The sequence below is a fragment of the Anguilla anguilla genome, chromosome 1 (genome assembly GCF_013347855.1).
Source record: "Anguilla anguilla isolate fAngAng1 chromosome 1, fAngAng1.pri, whole genome shotgun sequence".
NCBI classification, from domain to species: Eukaryota; Metazoa; Chordata; class Actinopteri; order Anguilliformes; family Anguillidae; genus Anguilla; species Anguilla anguilla.
Genome location: NC_049201.1, coordinates 23,215,677 through 23,240,020, shown reverse-complemented (window position 1 = coordinate 23,240,020; position 24,344 = coordinate 23,215,677). Strand labels below are relative to the sequence as shown.

The 24,344-nt window shown below is 41.5% G+C and overlaps 1 protein-coding gene and 1 long non-coding RNA gene across 4 annotated transcripts in view; both read right to left on the bottom strand.

The window, feature by feature from the left end:
- Positions 1 to 24,344, bottom strand: part of supt3h (SPT3 homolog, SAGA and STAGA complex component) — an 82,489-nt gene that overhangs the window by 13,982 nt on the left and 44,163 nt on the right. For 2 of the 3 annotated variants that reach the window (XM_035431727.1, XM_035431719.1), the window contains exons 3-6: positions 18,114 to 18,198; positions 5,628 to 5,714; positions 4,562 to 4,655; positions 563 to 696 (exon numbers count right to left, since the gene is read on the bottom strand). In XM_035431727.1, coding sequence (XP_035287618.1) covers positions 563 to 696; positions 4,562 to 4,655; positions 5,628 to 5,714; positions 18,114 to 18,198 — 400 coding nt within the window. The remainder of the gene's footprint in view (positions 1 to 562; positions 697 to 4,561; positions 4,656 to 5,627; positions 5,715 to 18,113; positions 18,199 to 24,344) is intronic. The other variant, XM_035431737.1, reaches the window with a different exon arrangement.
- LOC118234893 lies at positions 13,497 to 15,809 on the bottom strand. Its single transcript, XR_004766756.1, has 2 exons — positions 15,037 to 15,809; positions 13,497 to 14,684 (listed from the first exon to the last, which is right to left on the bottom strand). It is a non-coding gene; the product is annotated as an uncharacterized LOC118234893 (long non-coding RNA).

Genomic DNA, 24,344 nt, shown 5'->3' with positions numbered 1-24,344 from the left:
AGCCTTTCTTCTTCTTTTTGGTTTAACCCTTTGAAGAGCAGGCTTTCCGGAGTGTTCTTTCAACATTTAAGTCAGTGTTCCAGAAGTCCATTGCATTCAATTACCAGTAGTGATTGTTACATCAGCATCAGAACGTTCAGTTAAGAACTTTATAATCACATATTTGTGATCTGACACCTTAAAGGGTTAAAGCAGCTTTATACTGATCCTCTTAAATGAGATGGAATTTAGTCAATTGATGGAAGTACTCTTTATAGTTAATACCATAGTGACGTTATTGCGATATGCCCTTTGAAAGTCATTTCACAAATAATTCTACAGTGATATGGATGTCACAGACTAGTAAAGCACACGGTTTCTTTAAATATTTATATGAATGCAATTTTTCAAGCTTAGTCCCAGGCACATGGTTTGCCCTATGGCTAAATAAGTACATAGGTTTCAAACACCAGTATAAAAGCTGATTTTTTTAGTAGTTTGTTTTCCCCTTATAGTGGCAGGAGAGGGGGGAGGTCAATTTTCCAACCACTCAGTCATGTGATTTGGTGGTAGTAGCCCTTACCTCCAGTCTCTCTTGTCTGACCTCATCGATTTCTTCTTCGTCCAGCAAAGCCAGAAATTCTCCTGTCTGGTCAATGGAGGCCAGGAAGTCCTGCGCAAGCCTCTGCCGCTTGTTTATATTGGAACTGTACTTATCTATGAAGGAAAACAGAGAGGACAGAGGGGGGTGTTGCTTCTGTTTAAATTTTACATTTACATTTTAGCTAGGTGCTCTTATCCAGAGTGACTAAAGAGATTCATTTTTTTTTACATTCAATCCATTTGCACAGGTAGATATTTAGGATACAGGCAATTCAAGATAAGTACCTTGCTCAACGGTACAGTGGATGACAGTGCCCCTGCTGGGAACTGAACCGGCAACCTTTGAGTCACAAACATAGCTCCCAAATCACTGTACTACACTGCCACCTGTATGTCTCCAAGAAGGAGAGAGGAGTTTTCCAACTTTGATATGGAACCGTGTAGGTCAAGCTGCACAGAAGACGAAGCCACGCCTGAAATGCCCATCTCTCATTTCACGCCACATCATTCTTCAAAGCATGTAACAAATTTTAATTACATGATTACACAACTTATTTTAACAAAAGACTACGGAAATATATTTTAAATACTGTATTTAACTGTATTGAACTTAATGGGCTTTAGTGCCTTTCAATTTATAGGACAAAATCTGTATCAAAATACAGTATCAAGTATTTATTCAGAGCTCAAATGAAAAAATCCTTCTGTAGAGTCTTGGTTTACTGCAACCCCTTAATCTTCTATGATTGATACTGCTGGGAATTAACTCCAGAGACGGTGGCAGCGGAGAAATGGTTATCTTCATGAAACGATACGCTGTCAGTGAAGTGTGTTTCTGAGCAGAGATGTCTGGCAGCAAATTACATGTGTTTTTCAGCAATATGCGTAAAAACAAAAATAGTTTAATCAAGGAGCCAGGATTTATGACAGCTTAATAACAACCTTCCCCAGCTCTCAGCTTTCACAGAGCTGTGGATATTGAGCCCGGAGAATAGCTGTGATTATGGACAGTCTATGTCAACATGGCAATTATATCAAAATCCTAAAAAAGCAACTTTGAACACACTACATTTCACATGACGTTTTCTGCATGATACACGCATGTTGATACACCGATACATGTAATTACTTCTGTGTTTTTTACTTTAATGCCGCCCAATTTTGCCGTCTGTTGTAGCGGGATGTTTAGACAGATGAGAGAGCTGGAGCAATCATAAACAGCGCTAACCTCCAGTGATGAGGCAGTGCTTTTAAGTCTGACTAAATAAACAACCGTACCAAAAACTAAACTTCCATTCTACACGGCACATGGAATATCAGCTCAATAAAGAACAAAAAAAAAACTTCTTTTTTTTCCCTCTGTCATTCTGCCTGGAGTTACAGAAAATATCCCAAACAGTTCAAGGATTTTTGGCTTTGAAAACACTCATAAACCTCAAATCTGGAACCGAATCACTCTTTGGCCGAATGTGAGACCCAGTATACACTCTGTTTGCTTTTCAGGGTCTAAAGGGGCACAGAATGTGTTTATTCCTTATAAAACAGCGGGATACCAGTTGCTCTCATTCCCTATGGGCAGCTATTCTTTGTGGGAACTAGAAGACGCAACCTGCAGCAGTTTTTAAAGTCCCTGCGATATCACTTTTTTGTCGCGTTCAGTGTTATTAAAGCCACAAAATAAAGATGCATACTAGTACGACTATTTCAAAACGCAAAATGGGAAAACAATAACATCATCAAATTTCCTTTTAATGTGCACTGTGTACTACAACCAAGAACTGGGGCACATGCCGTTCTGTATGGACAATTGATTTCAAGTTCACTTCTGATTGGCAGCCACCTAAACTGTTGTGCCCACTGATTGATCAAATGTTACATGCCATGTCCAAATGACCAATACCAAATCCTCCAGTAGTGGGCAGTATAAGAACTTTCTTGCATTTAGGATTTAAAAAAACTGATTTAAAATCATCACTGACTAAAATAGGCTTGATCTCATTGTGCTTTTTGGTTTTTTATATGTAACTGTTAAACGATGTATAAGAATGTGAAAGAGCAGCACTCTCATTCTGAACAGACATTGAACCTCATGAGGGAGCAGGACTCAGAGTCTGAACAGACTTTAAACGTCATGAGGGAGCAGGTCTCAGAGTCTGAACAGACTTTAAACCTTGTGAGGGAGCAGGTCTCAGAGTCTGAACAGACTTTAAACCTTGTAAGGGAGCAGGACTCAGAGTCTGAACAGACTTTAAACCTTGTGAGGGAGCAGGACTCCAAGTCTGAACAGACTTTAAACCTTGTAAGGGAGCAGGACTCCAAGTCTGAACAGACTTTAAACCTTGTGAGGGAGCAGGACTCAGAGTCTGAACAGACTTTAAACCTTGTAAGGGAGCAGGACTCCAGGTCTGAACAGACTTTAAACCTTGTGAGGGAGCAGGGCTCCAAGTCTGAACAGACTTTAAACCTTGTGAGGGAGCAGGTCTCTGAGTCTCAACAGGCTGCTGACTGGAAGGTAGCAGCACTCTCAGTCTGAAAAGGATGTAAGAAGAGGACCAGCAGCTCTGCCGAGTTTGAAGGTGCCTCCTCCTCCTGGACTTTGTTCTCAGTTTCAGCACAGCGTCGGAAAAAAAAAAAAAACTCAAACGTATTCTATTTAGTCTCTGTTCCCAAAGCTGAGTGAAGCCAAGCAGAAAAGTTTCATATATAATAGGGGGAAAAACAGTTATTCGCAGACAGGACGACTCCTCTGCGACAGACTGCCAGACTGTTCTTTCTAAACACCACAGCCCCACTCCTCTGCCCTTTCAAAACATTCTGAAGACTAAAGAAAAATGAAATAAAAGCACATGAGCGATTATTTTTGGAGAGCGTCCCTTTTCACTATTTTTGAACCGCCGGGTCACTTTGGGGATCGTCACCATTACGCTTTATTTCCTTTTTTTGATTTGGGTGAAATTCTGTTTTTAATCCGTTGGAAGGCATTTATTTTCTTAAGCAGCTTGCTTTTTAAAATAACGCAGCCAACACTATAGCAATACATATTCCTATAGCATATGCAGGCTTATGTCAATGGCAAAAGTGGCTCGTTCCTATGGTATATACAGGCTCAGTAAAACACATACAGCTCAGTTCTACAGTACATATAGGGCTACATATCTTAATCCATATCAGGCCCGTATTTTAAAAAGAAAAACAGGACTCTTCAACTCTACTGGGTAATTTACCTCCACAAAGGTTCAGCTATTCAAGTAATAAGAGACACAATCTCACATTAACAGATGCCTCTTTCATAAACATTTCCAAAATCGGTTCCTTACTTCTGTTGTCAGGTATATGACTGAGATTCGTTTGTACAAACCAGTATAAAATCTGATAGGTCCTAAATTGTCATACTGGTTTGGGCAAAGGAATGTGCCTTCAAGTTTCAAACAACAGCCCTAAAATGCCCATAACTTGCCAAATTAGGGAAAATAAAAGGCTCTCAGTTGGTTCTGCCTGTGGGGAAAAATGGCGCAATCAAGAGGCAAATAAAACTTTCACTGCGACCGAAATAGATATAATTTTGTCCGAGGACCATAAGAGGATAAATTGAAATTTCCAGCCAAGGAAACTTTACTTCAAACCCAGCTAAAACTGCTGGCAAAAGATGGCCCCGACACTTCTGCATTTCAGATACGTATAATTATGCTGTATAATTAATCAGACTGTTAGGAAACACAGGCCACAAAAACACTGATGCAGCAAAGTAAGAATAGTCTTTTATTTATGTCACTAAGCACATTATTACTGTTATACAGTAACTGTGTTAAGGCGTGACAGGTTACAATACGTGTACTCTTGAATATATACTATTTAAGTTTGAGGTGCATGTCTTTGGATATTGTGACCAGAAATGAGACAGGTCTGACATTTTTGCATTGTGCACACCACAATATACGTCTACGGTCATTTGATCGTAATTGCTATGGCAAAAGGGTACCTGAATCAAGTGGATCTTCATCTTCAATACTTTTGAGTATCTTGGACTTGTAGTCTCTGAACTGCATGTACTTCAGCAACCTGCGTACTTTTTTCTGGAGGAGAAAAGAGAGCGAGAGAGAGTGCAGGAGAAACAGCATGAAAGATGAGATGGTGATAGACTGAGAGACAGACGCTGTGTGACTTATAAAGAGTTGAGAACTGTCATAGCCCCCAACCCCTCACTTCTTTACCATAGAAAGTATAGAAGCAAAAGATTATACAATGCTTTATTGAAAAACTAATTCATGCACATGCTATCCCATGAAAGTTTTGGTTGTATTAGTATTTTGAGACACCGAAACCTAATTACCTAAAACTTTCAGGTTTAGGTACTTTGAGGGATTGCTACACTAAGGGAATTAATTTGATGAACATCTATTTGTACATACTGGACCTTGATGGGATACAAAATGACTTATGAGACTCTGAAAGTTGGCAGATGCTTTATTCCAATTACTGTCCAAACTTTAGTTTTGGAGAAACAGTTTTGAAATGTCTTGGACGTTGACATGTTTGTGTTTGCTTTGATTTACGCAATGTTTGCCCAGCACAAATAAACAAACTATATCCCTACCTACCAAAATAGAGGGAAGCAAATCAGGGCCAGGGCCTTGCTATTGGTATTGGCCTGAAGACTGGGCTAATTGTGACATTAAAACAGTTGCTTATAGAAAGTCTGAGTTCATTTCATTTCCCGTCTTGGGGTGTGGTGTTTGATTTGCCTCTTTCATTTTGTTTCGTGTCGGTACACTCGCACATCACCTGTATTGAGTTAGGCCTTACCCATCGCAGTTGTACCACTCGCTCGACAACTTTGGCTATGTTTTTTTTTTTTTTTTGCACACGGGAGTCACTTCGGCATGTTTTTCACATTTGAATTTGAAACACTGCCAAACACACAGCCCAGAGGTGATATCCAATATGCATCTGTATGCCTAACTGTTCAAATACAACCTTTAACCCATTAAGCACTCACATGCATGCGCACAAGTATTCATGCTATCATGACATGTTGCCACGGTTACCTTGTCTTTTCTCATTAGAAACAAGAGGTCTTCAGCTGATATAACCCGAGCTCCTCTTAAAAGTGACACCTCAGCAGCCTGATGGAGCTACAAATAAAGGAGAAACACAGTCAATTAAAAATATTGTTAATTAAATTAATGCACTTCCTCCCAAACACTGCATACTAACAATATACAGGCAATTTCTTAGGCCAAACTGAGTATAACAGCATGTCTTCATCTATCCTCAAAAAAAGTTATTACACATACAAGTAAATGTTTAAATAAACACTTTAATGAACCCTGTTGTAGCAGTTGCGCTGAACAGATTCTTAGAGCAAAGATGTGCATATGATACTCAGCACCTCTGGCTCTCTAAACCATTCAGAACGACTCATTCTTCAATACGAATCTCAACCCTCCTGCTAATAACACGTGCTGGACCCATTAACCCAAACGGCCGTAGCTGTCTTTAATATATGTAGGGGGGGAAAAAAATCATTTGGAATTTGTTTTCATTTTGGCTACTGTTCACTGTGAGTTTCAGTCCATAAATCATATTTGGACCGGAGACAATTATTGCTCGCTGAGCTCATGCCGCAATATCATTAAAGCTCCTTGATAATGTGGCTTTGGCGACACTACCACATTATAAAGACCAAAGGAGTGTGGGAGTAATTCTTTCCGCTGTCTTTGAGATAAAGAGTTCACGGGCGAGACAAAAATCCTGCGAAGAGTTGAAAATGTTTATCAGCGCCAATACATGCAGGACCTCTGTTATCGCATCTCGGAACATGGCTATTAAAACATCTTTAGAGTTTTCGAATGAAGGGATCGTGCGCTCACTGCATTTCTGACTTAACTCTGGAATCCCCCATCACACTGAAATGAAATGTGTTCATCTTTCTTGCATTAAGCTACATAACTCAGAAAGGGGGAGGTTACAATCACATGGAAGCAATCTGCAACCTCCAGTGAGGGCAGAAGAAAGAAAATGAAGAATGTACTTTCAGTTAAATGCCGTAATTTCATTTTACTGCCTGAAAGTCAAAACACCTCGTTTGTCACTGTCGTCATCTCCACAAAATGATAGCCGCCCACATGCAAATCTGAGAATAAACCGCAGGCCTTGGAATATAGAGAACACTTCTCTACAAAAATCTGTGCGCGCATCGATCTAGTGCTCCAGAGCAAAACCGAAATTTTGGTTTTTTGAGCTCAACTATATAACGCTAAAAAAAACTTCTTCAGATCAGCTAAAATAAGTAAACAAATAAATAAATACAAGCAATTCCAGTGAATGAAGTGCACTTTCACAATCATGAATGACTGTAGTACACAGTACATTACAAAACACTACTACTCCTACATTCCGCAGTCATAACAGACAGCAAATACATAAAGCATAAAGTTTTTGCATTATTAAATGATGCTTCTCATACCAAAACAGCTACATTTACTGATTGTCTGTTTAAACCTCCTCAGAAATCTCTTGCATGTATGAAGACCTACTGTATCCTTCCAAAGAGTTCCAATTTACTTTATAGCAAATGCCTCAAATGTCTAATCACATGTCTAATCTCATACACTGCATATGACTTCCACTTCCATTATTGCACAAGCAAAATTTACAACTATTCACAAGCCATCTAAACATAACTACAGCAACATTTTATTTTCATTCAGTCAAGGACAAATTGGGCAGGAGAGAACATCAGTGTGGCTGAGACAGACAGAGCTATAAAGAGAGAAAAAGAAAATTCACCAAACACAAATGCTAAATATTTTATCGCTAAATATTTTACAGATAATAAAAACATGGTGTTGCTTTTTCAAAACAGCACCTGCAGATTGGGTAATAGGACCTCATGATGATAAAAGAATTCAAAATTTAAAAAAAAGTAAAAATGTAACAGGAAAACAATTCCACTATTCCTTGTGCCAGACAAGTTCGGTTTAAGCCCTGTGGCCAGCAGCATTTCACATAGTGACAGAACCACACGACTGTACATTAAGAATAAATAACCGCATATTTACTGTACACTACTGTTGTACTTAACCCCTTATTCAGGCTGGAGTGGGTTTATTTGCATTTATTCAATTTTTTATGGTGAAATTTTCAATCAATCAATCTGGTCACACAATGGACCGTTTGAAAGTATTAAAACTGACAGTTCTATCTCTATAACTATTATACAATAATTTTAAATGGCAATCCAATGTTTAGCGACAACGGTTCCTTATTTTGTAACATGTGGAGCAAAACACCTTCTATGCCTTTTGTAAATTCACAGACGACACAAATCACAGTTAAGCCAGTATCCTTATCACAGGGTCCAGCAAACAAAAGCCATAGTTGAATTTAGTCCCAAAAACATACAAACTCAGAGAAACATCGATAGAATGTCTGTACGCTAACACTGCCCCTACAGCTAGCCTTCTCTTCTGACCCACTCCCAAAATCCAATTGAGCATAGCGAGAATCTGCTTTAGCTATGGTGATGAGTTGAAAAAATTAATAAAATCTTACAAAAACAAAAGGAAACCAACAATTACATCTCATCGAGTGCTTTTATGTTATTGCGTAACATAATGGTTGACTGCACAACACTGTGCTGAAGCAACCATTCATTCTATCTCACAATCGTCCTTATAAACTTCCAATGAGACACGTCACACCACTGGAAAGCTCATACTGTCCACTGCCAGATAAAAGAGCTATCAATCAAATCAGAATGAAGCAAGTTGTCCTGTTTTGTCTACTAATAAAACTAGAACACAGTTTGTTGTTTCCACTCATAGTTTGCTTGCAGAAGCATTGAATGTCAGAGTTGAGCAATTTCGGGATGCTGGTGTCCTGGCCACTAGGGGGCCTGCACAAAGGGGTTAAAAAGGGGGTGCTACAGAAAGGATCAACTGTATTGTTATACATTATGGTTGCATTTAATGGGTTCTGTGGACATTCAGAAAGGCCTAGTCATGTAGCCTTCTGTGTTAAGCAAGTACATATGGACAAACACATGAACATATGACACCAGTGGTCATGCCAGCCCTTGGAATGTTGCTTTGTTGGAACAAGGACATTTAAAAAAGTTTCACACTAATTCACTTGCATTCTAATGAAATTAACTAATTTTACCATGATATTTCTACCCACAATAATAGCACAATAATGTATGTCATTCATAATTTTTCTGACACTTGTAACAAAAGCAGGATGAAATAGCAGGATTAGTGGGATGAAATAAGCTACAAATAATGTTCTGTCATTCTGATAAAAACAAATGTTTGTCACACAGGCTAATGACATTAAATACCCTAGGAGTGAATTCTGTTTTAATTTACTCATGTTGAGCAAGCTAGCATCGAGAGCGTGACATATCGTTTTCAACATTTCATTCAAATAAAGTGCTTGCTCTTTAAATCTCATAATGCTACCAACAGCTGTGTAAATATTATGATCAATAAATATCACACAAGCCAGACACCAAAATACGATTGGCTCAAAGAAACAGGAGCAATTATTTTGTTGAGGTTCAAGTCTGGGTCATTGCCCATTGTAATATTTTTTAAAAACCTCAGAATATCTGTATTTATAGTATGCAGGATATTTCTTCCTGCACTTAAGCTTTATTCTGCGTTTAAAAAAACTGCATACAAAGTTTAAACACACTTTGAGAAGCCACACTGTGAATGTGAATGGGTGTAGCAGCCCATGAAAAGAGTGACCCTCACTGACTGACTGACTGTCAGACTGACAGATTGACTGAGTAGCTCCACCAAAGTACTGAAATAACCTTTATATTACTTTCTTATGCACCAACGTGTGTGAGTATGAACTACACCGTACAGGCCATCCCTCATGTTGGCTGAGGTCACCACAGGATAAAGACGGGTCATTGCTGGGTGGGTTGGCAGACTCAGATAACCAGGTCTGCGGACTGTTCGCTTCCGGACAAAGGACTGTTATGACATTGGCAATGCCAGAGCAATCAAAATATTTACCAATTACCAGTTTTCTGGTACAATGTAAATGTATCTGTTGAGAGTGAAGCATGCATACACAGATACACACAGACACCACACACACATTTTGGAATGTTTCAGATTGGTCACTGTTCATGCTGGACGGTATTAGCTCCCGCTCTTGGCCATCACTGTGGTAGCTGTACTCTGTCCTAAACCACAGTTTTATTTCAGTATGTTTCTCTGCTTGCCGAAACACTTTCCATTTACTGACAGGCAGTACCGGAAAGTTATGGTTACCATCTATGGATGACCGCTCTAGGCAACTGAAGGCCATTACTGCATTAACAGAAACATGGGGTGGGATTGGATTCTAAATACAGACTCACCCTAACAGAGAGGCCCAAAACTGTCTGAAAAAACCGCTCTGCCTTTGGCCTGCTGAAGCACACGTATACCTACCAGCAATTTAATACATATTTTATACATTTCCTGCAAGATGTAATTGAAATTTAAATGCTGTACTGAAGATTTAATATCAAAAACATTCAGGGTTTAGTCAGAAAAGATTACAAACAAAAAGGATATGAGCTTTATTAATCAGAAACAGGATGAAGACAGGTATACCTGTTTTCAATTTAACAAATGTAATGCTTATAACTCACAAAGCATGAATTGCCTGGAAAGTACATGAACGTACCATACTCAACATCTTTTTCACATTACACAAAACCCAAAACTCATCCCATTGCTTGAATTCGATTAAATTCTACATCATGGTGACAGATGTGCAGGTTACACAATGTGATCAATGTACAGTATCCTAAAGCCCCAGTCCAGGTGGGCTTTACACAGTCCATTCCCAATGCACTTGGTTTGAACAGGACACAAATTCCAGTGAAAGTGGAAGTTTTCAACATGCTGTGCAAGTTATGTGGAAGAAAAAAAAACCCCATAAGACCTGGTTTAATGCATTATTCCGAGCTGACAGGTGTGAGCTGAGCGACTGAACGACCAACCATTCCAGCGCAGTCCCACGGCAAAACCAGCGACCGAGGTCACCCGTCTATCCTGCTAACCGGCGACCCCGGAACGATCCCCATCCTCGGAACACGTAGCAGCCGTCGCCCGCGAGCGGGGGGGTCTATACCAGCCTCGCGGCCCCAACGCGCAGGTCCTCTCCTCCCAGCCCGCGCGGGCTCCGGCAAGGCTGCTTCGTGTCACTCACGGCCTGGCGGCGAGCAAAAACAAACACGCCGCCCAAAGCCATTTCCTCTTTTCACGGCTACCGCGTAACGTCTCGACGCGAAACGCGTGATTCGATTAGACAGCAGGTAGAGCGGAGCATTCCTGCCACAGCTTCCATGCGAAGATCGATTACTCTCTTTCTCTGAGAACAGTTTCCACGTTTTAAACGCTCCTGAGATCACAAACATCGTCGTACTTTGAGAGAGTAAGATTCTTAAATTTATTTAACCACCACGGGATCTACTCATCTCATCACCACTCCAAAAATGTAGCAAGAGGAACAGAAGGTCCTGTCAAATGGACCAACAGTCCACTGCCATCCAAGAGAATCGGAAAAGAACGAATGGTACGCCCACATAATGATAGCCACTGATAGCTATACTGAGATATGCCCTTAGAGCTGTGACCAAACCAAAGCCAGACCACAGCCCGACCGTGCCTAACCGCAGCATAACCAGGCCACACCCACAGCCTAACAATGTCCAACTGTAGCCTAATTATGCCTAACCTGAACCAAGACATAATTTTATACTTCATTGCCAATCTGAGCTCTTTACACATATAAGACAATGCAGATACTCTGTAGCCTGTATTAAGTCAACACTTAACTTTGACAAACAAGTAAACTTCTTACGAACTCAGTTCAGCAAGCCTATTTTAGTGCTAGGTGAACTTGTTGTGTGATGACAAAATAATTTTCTAAATAGCACTTAATTTGTAGTCAAAGTTAAGGACAAATATTCAATATCAGCCAATGTCTTTTTCACTTAATAAACAAATGAACTGTGAGAAATGTGTAAATGAAAATTTGCTTCCTATCGATGGTGGCACCTCAACGAGTCATGAACAACAGAAGCAAATATGACAGTGCTTGTGCGCAGGCTATTTGAACAGATAACAGACAGCCTTCGGATTCCAGTAAAACCCCAGAAAAGTCTGGAATAACAAGGGAAGGCTGGTATCACAGAAAGCATGTGGTTATCAACAGGAGCCGAGGCTGTGTCAGGGATGTGGAAACACATCCCTGTGTTTGTGTGGGAGGTCTTAATAAAGAACGCTGCTATCAGTGCTTTACTGAAATGTAAAGTCCCTGAGAGCCAATCTGATGGGTAAATAAAACAAGTGCTTCCCATTTGTTCAGTATCGCTCGCTCAGATACTGGCGGACTAATAGCCCACACACCACAACTATGCGTCCGTACCCTTGAAATGCGACAGACCGCATACCGGCTTCGGTATTCACTGCAGAAAACCTGCTCCTCAAACACCTGCTGTTTGAATCACCAGGATTTCATCACAAACCACAACATTCGGTCAACAGAAAGTGCAGCTACTGTAACAGGATTAAACACCGCCATTTAGACTTCACTCCACAATGTAGAAGGATTAAACACAGTCATTCAAACTTCACAATCTAACAGGATTAAACACATTCATTACAAACTCCACTCCACAATCTAACAGGATTAAACACAGGCATTTAAACTTCACTCCACTATCTAACAGGATTAAACACAGGTATTTAAACATCACTCCATCATCTAACAGCATTAAAGCACAGACATTTAAATTTCACTTCACAATCAGATTAAAGTACAGGCATTTAAACTTCACTCCACAACAGGATTACTGCACATGTGAGTCAATTTAACTCCATTATCTAACAGATTACATTCAAGGTGATTTAAACTCTCCCCCACATTCTAAAATGATGACAGAATAAGTATTTAAAATGAAACAGCTTTTTATAACACTGTGAGGACTGGAAGCTTGAAGATTGACAGACCTAGTTGGCAAATACAGTAACTAGATTTGGATATCTCCCCATTGTTATACACAGTTGCAAAGACAGTAACTAATGGATTAAATTCAAAATGAGAATTAGCAAAATGGTGGCCTAAAGATGCTCAATAATGCCGACATGCTTAGTTTTTCCAGCTGAAATGCCCAGCAGTGAAGACCTGCTCTTTCACCTTCTGAAATGGACAGTAGTGAATACATGCTGCTTCACCTACTGAAATGCACAGCAGTGCATACATGCTGCTTCACCTGCTGAAATGCACAGCAATGCAGACCTACAGTTTCACATGCTGAAAAGCAGATAAAAAGCAGTTTAAGGAGATGGATGAAAGAAATGACACTAGGTGGGAAATGGTCATCCAGAGCTCTATAAAAACTGTGGACAGAAAAGTTCCACAGAATAACTACTGGCGCAAAAACAAACGCAGTCAATTTCAGGTGTTTGGGGAACGGCTGAGTTTCTCAGTATGTCTGACTCGCGAGACATCTTTTTCCCGGTGGGGTTTGGGCTGGCGAGAGGAGCGGTCTCCTACATCTCTAACATGAAAGCCATCTAACCAATCACAGGCCAGGCAGGGAGCTAACCAAAAGTAATCTGTCCCTTTCAAGTAAAAGTAGCCTATATCAAATTTTACAGAACTTAAATGAATGCCCTCCAGTGCATTTAGTACTGTATATGGGAATGGAACATGAGCTGACAAACATTTGAAAGGAATCTCAAAGCTCACTAAAACCTCACTCCAGTTACGACTAGATAAGCTTGCAGAAAACGTGACTGACACAAAAGAGGTACAGTGAATTGTGAATGTAAAAAGATATTCTGAGATATGAAAAGATAAATATGCAAATACTTCAATAGTACGTATATAGTGTATTCTTATTTTTTTATCTTGTGCTATGCATAAAAGCTCTAATACATGAATGACAAATGAAGAAATTTCTGATAAAAGTCATCACCACTTTTTGTCATAAATCATGCACATTATCTCCATTACCCTTACTGTAACTACCATGCGGATTACAACTTTCAAAGCCAATGTTTCAATTTACCAGAATAAACCCATGTCATAAATCATGATCAAAGAAAATCTTTTCTCTACTCTGCACATGTTCACATACTGCTCCATTCATAGGATTCATATTTCTCAGGCAGTAATGTACAACCAGTCTTAGAAACACCCCTGGATTCACAGTATGTAAGGACACTGATGAGGTCTCTCCTTCTCTCTCTGAGTCTCTCTCACACTCACATACACACACACACCGCAGGGATTTAAGAGAGACCGGTGTCCATGCTGCGTCAGTGACCTGAGCGAACACCAGGGGGCAGTATAACCCACTGAGGTTTTTAACTCAAATAACCTGTACAAGGTCTGGCCGGCTGTCAGTCGCTGTTTGCAAAGGCTTCAGGTGAGAAATCCAGAAAATACACAGGCCAAGGAAAAAGACCGTAACGTAAAAAGCACAGTGTAAACAGAGACAGAGCTTCAGTTACCACAACTGCCTCACGGCATAATTTTACAGGCAGAATTCAGCTCCTGTAGCCTGTAGTGTAGGGTAAGTGATAAATTATACTGCCATTAAAGGAACTTTACTGATTTAATACATCCCCCCAGTATTAAGGCTGATAAAACAGCCAAACAGCCATAACTAAATAACATATTAACTATGCCAGCTTTTGTTCATAACCACTCAATACTGAGCACACTTCTCTGCATCACAACTGCAGGTGACAAAACTGTCCACTAACACAGCCTCTATCCCAGATAGGGTACAGGAAGTGACATCATTAACAATGTGGACGTAGGCTACACCTGTGCTAGGGGATAGGATAAGGGGGACTGTGTGTCCTAATAAATGACAGCAAGGAAGCAATCTTTCTTTCATATACCCCATATATGCATGCAAACTGTGCGTGTGCATGTGCATAACACATGCCAAACACAGAGAGAGATGTTTGTTGGCCATCTGGGTAGTTCACTGTGTAACCAGGGGTTCATTGCTGCTGTGGTCTCTGCATCAGTAGCACGAGCCCACCCTACGTCACACCTCGAATCCGGGGTCCCTGAAGAGGAGCAGAACACAGAGCACGAGCCGTTCAGCCAATCGCTGGGCAGACAGGGAGCCATCCGAACAATCAAAGGGCAGACAGAGAGCGGGACCAAAAGCAGTAGGACCCTTTCGCTAAAGTGCAAAGTGATCACATTTCACTGGCTCACATGTGGTTCTTTCAGCACATCAGTGCCGTATAGGAACACAGAACTGAGCTCACACTCAACAGGACATTGAAAAGCTCAGCCGGTAGTCTGTGCGCGTGGGTGGCACAGCAGTACCTCAAGAGGAAAAAAAACGTGCAATTCCAAAATACAAAAAAAAAACAATAAATAAATAAATGAGTCAATAAAAGATTTACTCACACACAGTTACGTGTTTTACCAGCGTTGTCATTCTCATGAGCAGAAGGCTGGGGAAAGAGAATATCAAAAGGCTGAACCTAAATCCCTCTCCATAACATTGCTGAGCACTTTATGAAACCCAATATTTAGGCAATGTATTATGGCTTTATTGCTCTCTCCGAAGGTCCAGCAGTAATATACAGCCTCGGACCCCACAACGAGTGGAGAGGACGACTGGGAGCAGACAGTAAATTACTTAGGCCCGTCTATGTGTGTGTTCGCATTTTGGCAGTGAGGAGCTCCTGAATAGTCTAGGCTTGGCTTTTTGCTCACCTGACTGAAACCCATACGACAACATATCTCTTCGGAAGCAGCCTCCGCTGACAAAGCACGCGGGGAAGCTTCCTGTCACGGTTAACGTTACAATGCTGAGGGGTGCGTCCGTCACGATTAACATTAAGATGTTAAGGGGATGTGACAGGTACATTCTCCTCCAGATGGGAGAGGGGGGTTTCATTCTTAGAGATCCAGCTTTAGGAAACAAATTCTCCACTGCATAAGGAAGTGCAGCACTGAAAAAGACCACCCATTCAACTTCAAAACTGAGCCAAATTGCTCAATTCAGGGCCGTGGACACGTTTATGATGGTGACGTCATTTCTGTGTGCTTGAATGCCAGAGGGTGAGAAGATGACAGGTGAGAGATCACTCACACCGATGTGCAGTTATGCACAGGTATGCTCAGTGAAGCAACCAGGCAGTTCAGAATCAGGGCCTAGTTTAGCATGAGAAAGAATACAGACAGACAGCAGTTATTCCTGTTAACGTCTATTATTTTTATTAAATAATAAGGCTCAGGATATGAAATATGAAATCAAACAGGAGGACTGATGTGGAGAGAGGAAAAAGTCAAATCCCCAAACACATTTTCTCGTGCTTGGACCGTTTAAGCTCTCCAAGTGGCCTCTGACATCTAGACTTGTAGGAATAAACCTTCTGAGAATTACGCCAGAAACACATTCAGAAAGCTTTCAAAATTGAAAACAATTCTTAGCCAAAAGTTGCACACAAGAATATGCCATAAAGCTGCTTAAAAGTAACTCTTATCAAAGAACCAGACCAGTTCTTAGGAGTACCTTTAAGATTCGCTTTACAGTTTTGAGAGGTGCGTTAAATGACATAAAATGAGGGTTTGAGAATGAAGGTATTGGCTTCTCAAAACTCTTTCACACAGAGCGACAATTCACGCATGAATGCCAACGCACAACCGAAGCAGGTGTTACAGGAAGACAACTTTCCCTGCATGACCTACCTGATTCACCTGACCTACCTGTCAGACATCATGCTATGAGCATGAATAACTATGAATCATGATGACAGCAACTACAAAATAAAAATTATTTCTTTCCTGCAGGAGAATATATACTCGCTAACTACCTTGTTACAGTAGATAGTAGGTAGCTAGCAGTAAACTAATGCAACTGGTAATGGAGGTTACGTTTGCTAACTAGCCATTCATTTTTTTCAGGAAGGTGTACTGCCAGCTAGATCTTACACATTTGATTGTTAACATTAAACCTCAAGGACAGACAGGTCAGGAAGATCATGTAGTAATACTGGAAATGAAAACGCAATTGTTTTTGTTGCACATCCTGGACTGGTTAGGAAATCAATTAACCTTTTCACTGTGTGACACAGAAACAGCCGGAATGTCTGAGTCACAACTCTTCAACTGACACTTGGACAGCCCTACAGCGTCACTGACAATAAGTGTGTTATTCTTACTTCCAGTAGCGCAGTTACACAATTATCCTGTTCTTTCCTACATAAATATATACAGGAATCTTCCTATACTTAAGAGCGAACATTCGCTATGAGTGGTCTTATACATGTGAACCCAGGCCTCTGCAGGTCAAAGGTGAACAAGCCGAAGAGAAAGTCTGGCTTCCTACTTCCCCTACTCAGAGTCTGCAGCAGTCCAGGGTCAGAGGTCAAACGAGCGAAGCGTGCCCCCCTCGACGAGCACCTGTTGGCCGCACGCGCTGACAAGACATCGCCTCCGCAGTGCTCCGGCTCCTTAACCTAGCTATTCGGAGTCATTAAAAGCTACAACCGCGTAAAGCACAAGACACGCCCCCTCATCATCCAAGAACAAAGACGCACTTTAGAAAAAAAGATCTTAATCCGCCTCAGTGTTTTACGGTGAATCGGCATACCAGAAAACCCTGCAGCGGGGAAACACACACCCACAAGACCATCTGGGAGAATATCTCTCAGGTTTGTGGTTTTTTTTAATGCTTTTCAAAGGAGAAAAAAAAAATACCTTCAGGCTAACTTTACGACAGAGATTATCGCGCAGTGCGAGGGAGGGGTAACATTTTTCCCTTCACGCGATCGTTTTTACCGAAATGTTGCGTCTACTTTCCATCAGGTGCGCGGCGTTGGTTCCTGTGTGGAATTAGCAATATTCACATTGGCTTTAATGAAGTGACTGCATACAGAGGAATGCAGTTCCTGCCCCCCCCCCACCCCCCTTCAACTCGATAACACAGAGCTGTCTGTTGTTTTCATTTTACTGTGGTTTGGTTTTGCTCATTCGTTTTTCTGACTGTAGTCTTTCATCTGCTGACTGAGTCTCGTAAAAGATGCCTGAAGGCAAGGCATTTTGGTACAGTAAGCCCGGCATTAACATTACCCTGTATTTAACACAGTCTTTCCCACCAGAGCACCACTACCAGCGCCTTTTGCCTCTAAGTCACGGAGTATTCAGTAAAACGGTCCTTTAAGTGACAAGGCAGGCTGCGGTATCCCTGTTCTGATTTAATTACAGGCCAAAATAAAACAAATTCCAGGGGCCTAATTTTGTTCAGCGGATCTACTGCGCGCATCACCTACACTGCTCTGTGAGAGTGACAGTCACAAGAGTGACAGTGCTGTGTGCTCACGGGTGTCCGTGAGAGCGTGTGCGCTTGTACATACTTTACATACTGCGTGCATTGTGTGTCTACACTCATACTGTATTTACCTGAGTGTACAGTATGCGTGTGTTTGTGCGTGCACTTGTGTGGGTGGTGCGGGACGAAGCCATGTCAGTCATACCAGATTGATGAGCTGGGTGTGCACGATGTCCTCCACCAGCGCTGCTGTCTCATGCAGAGGCCTGCGGGCGTCTCCCAGAGCAAACCTGCGCAGGACAGACAAATAAGCACTGCCGCTCGATAAACGCCAAACACTGCGGAACACTGAACATCACAGAGCACTAAAAACGACAGAACATTAAACATTACGGAACACTGCTAAACATTACGGAACACGAAACACTGCAGAACACTAAACATTACGGAACACCAAATGTTACGGAACTAAAAACGACTGAACACTGAAGATGTAGCTACAGACACTAAACACCTCCCATAGTAATTATTACAATGGCATGTGGACACTGTTTCATATTACATTGACAACCTATATAAGGCAAATCTACTGCATTTGTGCATTGGATCTTGACAAGCAGCTAAACAGAGGGAAAGAGTGGGGAAAAAAATTTAAAATTATATTTTCAGTAGCAATCCAAGACTAACTGCAGAATGGCATCATATTCCAATAACTGACAGTACCATCGGCCTTAATTCCAAACTTGTGTGAGAAACGCAACTGATATAAAATGACTTTACAAACAGAAAATTCTAAGTGTTTTGCATTCTGTTTTTCTTCAACACTTAATATTCTCCACGGAAAGACGGACTCATTCACAGAGATCACTTCGCTGCATCATAAACACGCAGCATCAAAGGCTTTTTTTAAAGAAAGGAGTCCATAAAAGGCCAGAGAGAACGCATAAAGGAGAAAACAAAAGAACCCGAACGCAAAGCCAAGCCGGGGCATTTTTGTGGCTGCGCAAAATGAAAAGGGAGCCGCGTCGTTAGGAGGCGGCCATTTTAATGCCATGTTCAGTTGTTCCTGGGAAGCCGCGTATGCAAAGCATCTGCGTTTATCGACAGCTGATAACGTGACAGGGCTCACAATAAACGCCCCTCACTGCTTCCACTCGATCACATCAAAGCGCCCTTTTCACTGCGACGCGTGGAAAAACAGAACGCCATAAAAGCTTGTGAAGAAACTCCTTTCGCACGCGAGGACAACTGCAGCCCCTTCGCATGAGACCGTGGGTGGGTACGATAGGCAATATGTTCCAGGCTAGGTATAGTGTATTTAGGTAGGACTGGTGACTAGTACAGAGGGTAGGTGGAAAAGATGATTTGGGGGGAGGAGGGGTGTGTTGGTCAACTGTGGAAAGAGGTGGGAGGCAGGGAAATGCGGTATCACCAGTCTGTTTCTTTTTTCCTCTCTCGTAAATCAAGGGTACACTCACGGTGAGGATGCAGTTTAGGAGGGATTGTGCAGGCATTGCCATGGAAACCACAAAGGAGATGGTAAATGTGACAGGTCACGCAGAATGGACTCAGTTACTTAGGCCGACGACTCAGAAACTCCCCTCGATTTGCCTGGAGCTGGATATTTTAAATGTTACAGAAAGACAAAATAACACATCATGCAGGCCCTCCACATTCACAAACCCGCATGGCAAGCAAGCACTCTGAATTCACAAACCCATGTATCTAGCAGGCTCTCCACGTTCACAAACCCTCATAGCCAGCAGGCTCTCCACATTCGCAAGCTCGCTCAGCTAGCAGGTTTTCCACATTCACAAACCCGCATAGCCAGCAGGCTCTCCACATTCACAAACCCTCATAGCCAGCAGGCTCTCCACATTCACAAACCCTCATAGCCAGCAGGCTCTCCACATTCACAAGCTCGCTCAGCTAGCAGGTTTTCCACATTCACAAACCCTCACAGCTAGCAAGCTCTTGACAATGACACAACCCAGAAAGCGAGCAAGCTTATCTCCTTCTGGCAAGTGAAGAAAGGATTTATAACTGAAACAAGCGGAAAGTCTGGGGGGGGGGATACGTACAGATATAGCAACCGGATAATGGATGCATATAGAATTAATTCCTAGCCAGCTTGGTAGACAGAACATTCCTTTATGTCAGATCTTACCCGTTTCAAGTAACTTTAGCCGACACACACACTAACTCATTTGAGACCAAGCTTATGAATGAAATTACATTTGGCTCCAACATAACTGACAGGCATGATCGCAACAGTACTGTAGGATATTCACCTGTTAGATTCACAAATTAACAGCCAGTGGAAGTCAGTTTCTCCATAAGAGAAGTAAACAGACAAAAACATACCTCACTTCACGGCTAATAACATAGGGATTTAACTGCTGGGTGTCTGGATCAGCACATTGTGTATAATCACACTCCTAACGTTAAAAATACACACTAAACACTAATACACACTAGTACACTAAACATTAGGAGGCATGAGCTGTTTAAAGTAATTTGAGATCTTTAAAAATGATCTAAAGTGGAAGCAGACCATGCTAAACATGATTATCACAGAAGTGGGGTCTCCAGATTAACACTGTACAAGAAGGACCGCAGCTGGTGCCTGTTAATCATTTATCTCCCTTTAAATCTAAAAGCCTGATTGGCCAGAATGGCACTGCATCAAAACCCGTTCTGCCTTGTCAAGAGTTTTTGCCCTTGTGTTTCTGTCTGGGTAATTGCACAAAGTTCTTATCCATAGTGCTTCCATGAAAACTGTCACTGGTAATAATTTCAGTAAAGACCACTCCGTATGTGGGAAAAGAAACCACTGTGCTTGCCTGTAACTGAAAAAAAAAATCTTCTATTTATACATGACAATACATGTATTATGTGTTACATAAATATCATACTATAAAGGTTATTCTAGCACTGTGATTCGCAGTCATTTGTATCTGGTGTGTAACCAATAAAAGACAGCAAAACCATTTCCTTTAACCGACTCAGCTCCACAGTTTATTGACTCTCCCCCCAGGAAATGACATGACACTCACTGCCTCATAGAGCGCGCTGTAAAAATATCCTCGCACAGGATCCTTGGACTGATGAGCACACGGAACTGGCTCCTCAAATAAAAATGTCAGGAAAACCCAACTGGCTGCACGTCTGGCTCAAAATGAAAAATGCCGTCATCGCCGCTACATTCATCAGCGTTTCCCAATATTTTCCATGGAGTGCGTTTTGTGCCTCAGTTATCATTACATCACACCCTTTAGAGTTTAAGCCATGCTAAGGGCACAGATTATGTCCCGGAGGGCAACAGAAAGAGGAAGAGACAGAGGCCAGAAGCAAAACTAAATAAATCATTTTCCACCCCCTTTAAATGACTTCTGGGACACCAATGATTCTCGTAAATTCATTTTGTTTTTTGACACTATTTCCTTATCCACTCTTACGCTGTCCACTCTGTTAGCGAAGATGGTTAGTGTTTCTTTGAAAACAAGCTTTTGGTGCTACGGTACTAGCTTCAATACCTTAAAAGACACAGGTTTCATGTTGAAACAGATTTGCCAAACTTCAGTCTGTTTATAAAATTCACCTTAAAATATCTCTGTGAAACTACTTTATAGGCGGAAAAATCCGACGCATCAGCTGGGCTGTGAGGAAAGGACCATTTAACCCAATGAGACCTCTGAGCAATGAAGGGACTAGGATGACAAAAAGGCATTGAAAAGAAAAAGGACACATCTTCATACCATTCACACTATACACAGCTGAATCGTTACTTAAAGATTCAACGCAAAGATTCACAGATTCTTGAAACCCCTGTGCAAAAACAAATCCCTGAATTTCCAGTACACGCTGATTTCTGAATATTTGATCATTCGTGAAGGTTAACACATTACCTCATGATTAGCAGGGAGTGTGCAGTATTAAGCACACAGCACTCTGTGTTAAGTGAGCATATTAAAATAATTTGTGCACCTACAATACAAAGTACAAAGTGAACAGGACCACCCTGATCTACGTTTGATGTCCCCAAAGCTGATGTGTAGGAGGGAACTGCCGTTCAAAAGGAAATATGCATGGCACATGGACTCCCCAACTCCCCTCTGAAACAACTCTCCTACGCGGCTTCCTGTATTTACGTTTTTTTTTAAGTTACTATCCATGCACACAGCTTGTCTGCTGCACATAATGGCTGGAGCAGAGGCAAATATGTTACCTGAAATTAGACTCCTAATTCATCCCAAAAGTATGGATGCGAGGACAGATAGATGTTCCCTGAAATATATCTGTCGAAATGGCTGTGTAACTCAGAGGAAGGCCTGTTACTGCTCTGGAGAAATAACTATATTGAGAGCAGTGCTGCATTCAAGACAGAAAAATGATCATTTTACCAGCAAATGACCAACAGGGAGCTTAAGTCACACGGATATATAAACAATTTACCGCACACCCATGCATATCACCTACCGCAACTGCCGAAGATGGTAAAAACCTTAGCTGTAAATAAACATATCCACAGTACACGTACTAGCATGTGTTTTCTGGTAACAAATCACAAGAGCGGCTAAACCGACTCCATGAAAGACAGAATTTGGCTCCTCAAAGCCGGATTGTGAAGATTGCTCCAATAATCCTGTCGACTGGCTTTTATTACGTACTCCTTTCATTTTTGTCCATCAACATAAATACATTTTTTGAAAGTAATGGATCCAAAGGACTTCTGAGAAAAATCTATCATTGATTCCAGGTTGCATCAAGCGCTCTGTGTGTTCCGTCATTAGAGGACTCCTCCAGACTGACCAGCGGGGTCCGGCGACGGTTGCTGTTCCAGACACGGGCGTACTGGACGCCGATCAGAGGGATCCCCCACTGACAAGCCAGGACGCAATTCTTTCTGGTCTCAACAAAGTCCCCAAAATACTGTAAAGCCCCGTTTACGAGGGAATAAGGGGAATGCTCTGTTTTCCCCAGTAAATGTGTGGAAACTTTGAGGAAAGCAGTTTGGGGATAGGTGAAGACATGCGTCGAGTACGCTTAATCGTGTACACAGGAAATAACACTGATTCATCACAAGTAGTAACATTTGTGGTCATTAGAATTCAGTTTGCTAGAAACTAACAAAGAGGGCGATGTTCAGGAAATGTCACCTCCGCATTTGCTGTGACGTTAGTCGTGTTGCAAGGAAGAATTGGAAAGCCATGTCAGCTAGCATGCTAGCCAATACTGGCAGTAAAAATAATGCTCTGAAAACATTTACATCAAAACCGTGATTACTAAATTCAGTATCTAATGTTAGTCATTACTCAGCAGGTACTGCCCCCAGAATCAGGACATAAGAATGTTGGATGATAAGAACATGCTATTCAGCCCCTCTAGCAACTCATGATAAGCAGCTCATATTCAGGTCTCAGCATCATACAGACAGGCAGACAGTCTCCCACACAGACACACACACTCAGTTTAAATACTTTAAACAGCAACTAGTTTCAATACTGCACTAAACTCCATTTCCCAAAATGCACTCTGATTTAGCCCCTGGTCTTACGCAAGTCTAAGGAGAGGGTTTGTAGCTACACAGGGCCCCGCCTGGGCTGGAGTACCTGTGTATTTGGAGTGTGTACAAGAGACAGTCTAGGTTCTGCAGGGTGCACTGGGGTGTTCTGTTCCTGTGGTACAGTGATTATCTCTCTCAGCATTACAGAAGGCTAACACAAGGGCACACAGATGAACACACGTTCTGAGCAGGGCAGCGACGAGAGGAAAATCAAGTATGTAGTGGCAACCCAAACACACAAATGAATATAAGATGGCGGGATCTAAAAAGCATACAACAGGTATGTATTTTCATCCCAAAATTCCATTCGAGTTTTTAATCTCCCCCAGAGGTTGACCTTGAAGTTGAAGGGACACCGAATTCAACATTTTACGTGAGCAAGAAATATTTTAATGAACAGACATCGTACATTGCAGCGAGTAAACCATCCATCAGTTTTAACTTCTGACCTCCGCTAAACCCTTCCACCGTGATGAATGAAGTGCGTGTGACTTAATAACCTGTCAAAGAGGGCAGACTCGATCAATGTCACTCCTGTACCAAACCCTAATGGAAACAGCCCCAACTGTTTTTTACATTATCAAAGCGTGACTGCAAAAAAAAAAAAAAAAACAGCGTACGCGCATCAAAACAAATAAAAACGTGTATTAACGGCTGGGGAAATTGCTTAATTGCAGGGGATCTGTAAAATGTCACTTGCACAAGTTGTGATCACAGAAAGCTTTGCACATCAGACAAAATAAAAACTGAGACAAAAGAGAGCGACTTGACAGCTTCCATTTCTCAATTTTTTTTTTCCTGTCGAAAATATCCGTTTAGATATCTGCCAAGGAGAAAGATTTGCTTTCTCAAAATTTGCCACATCCCTTT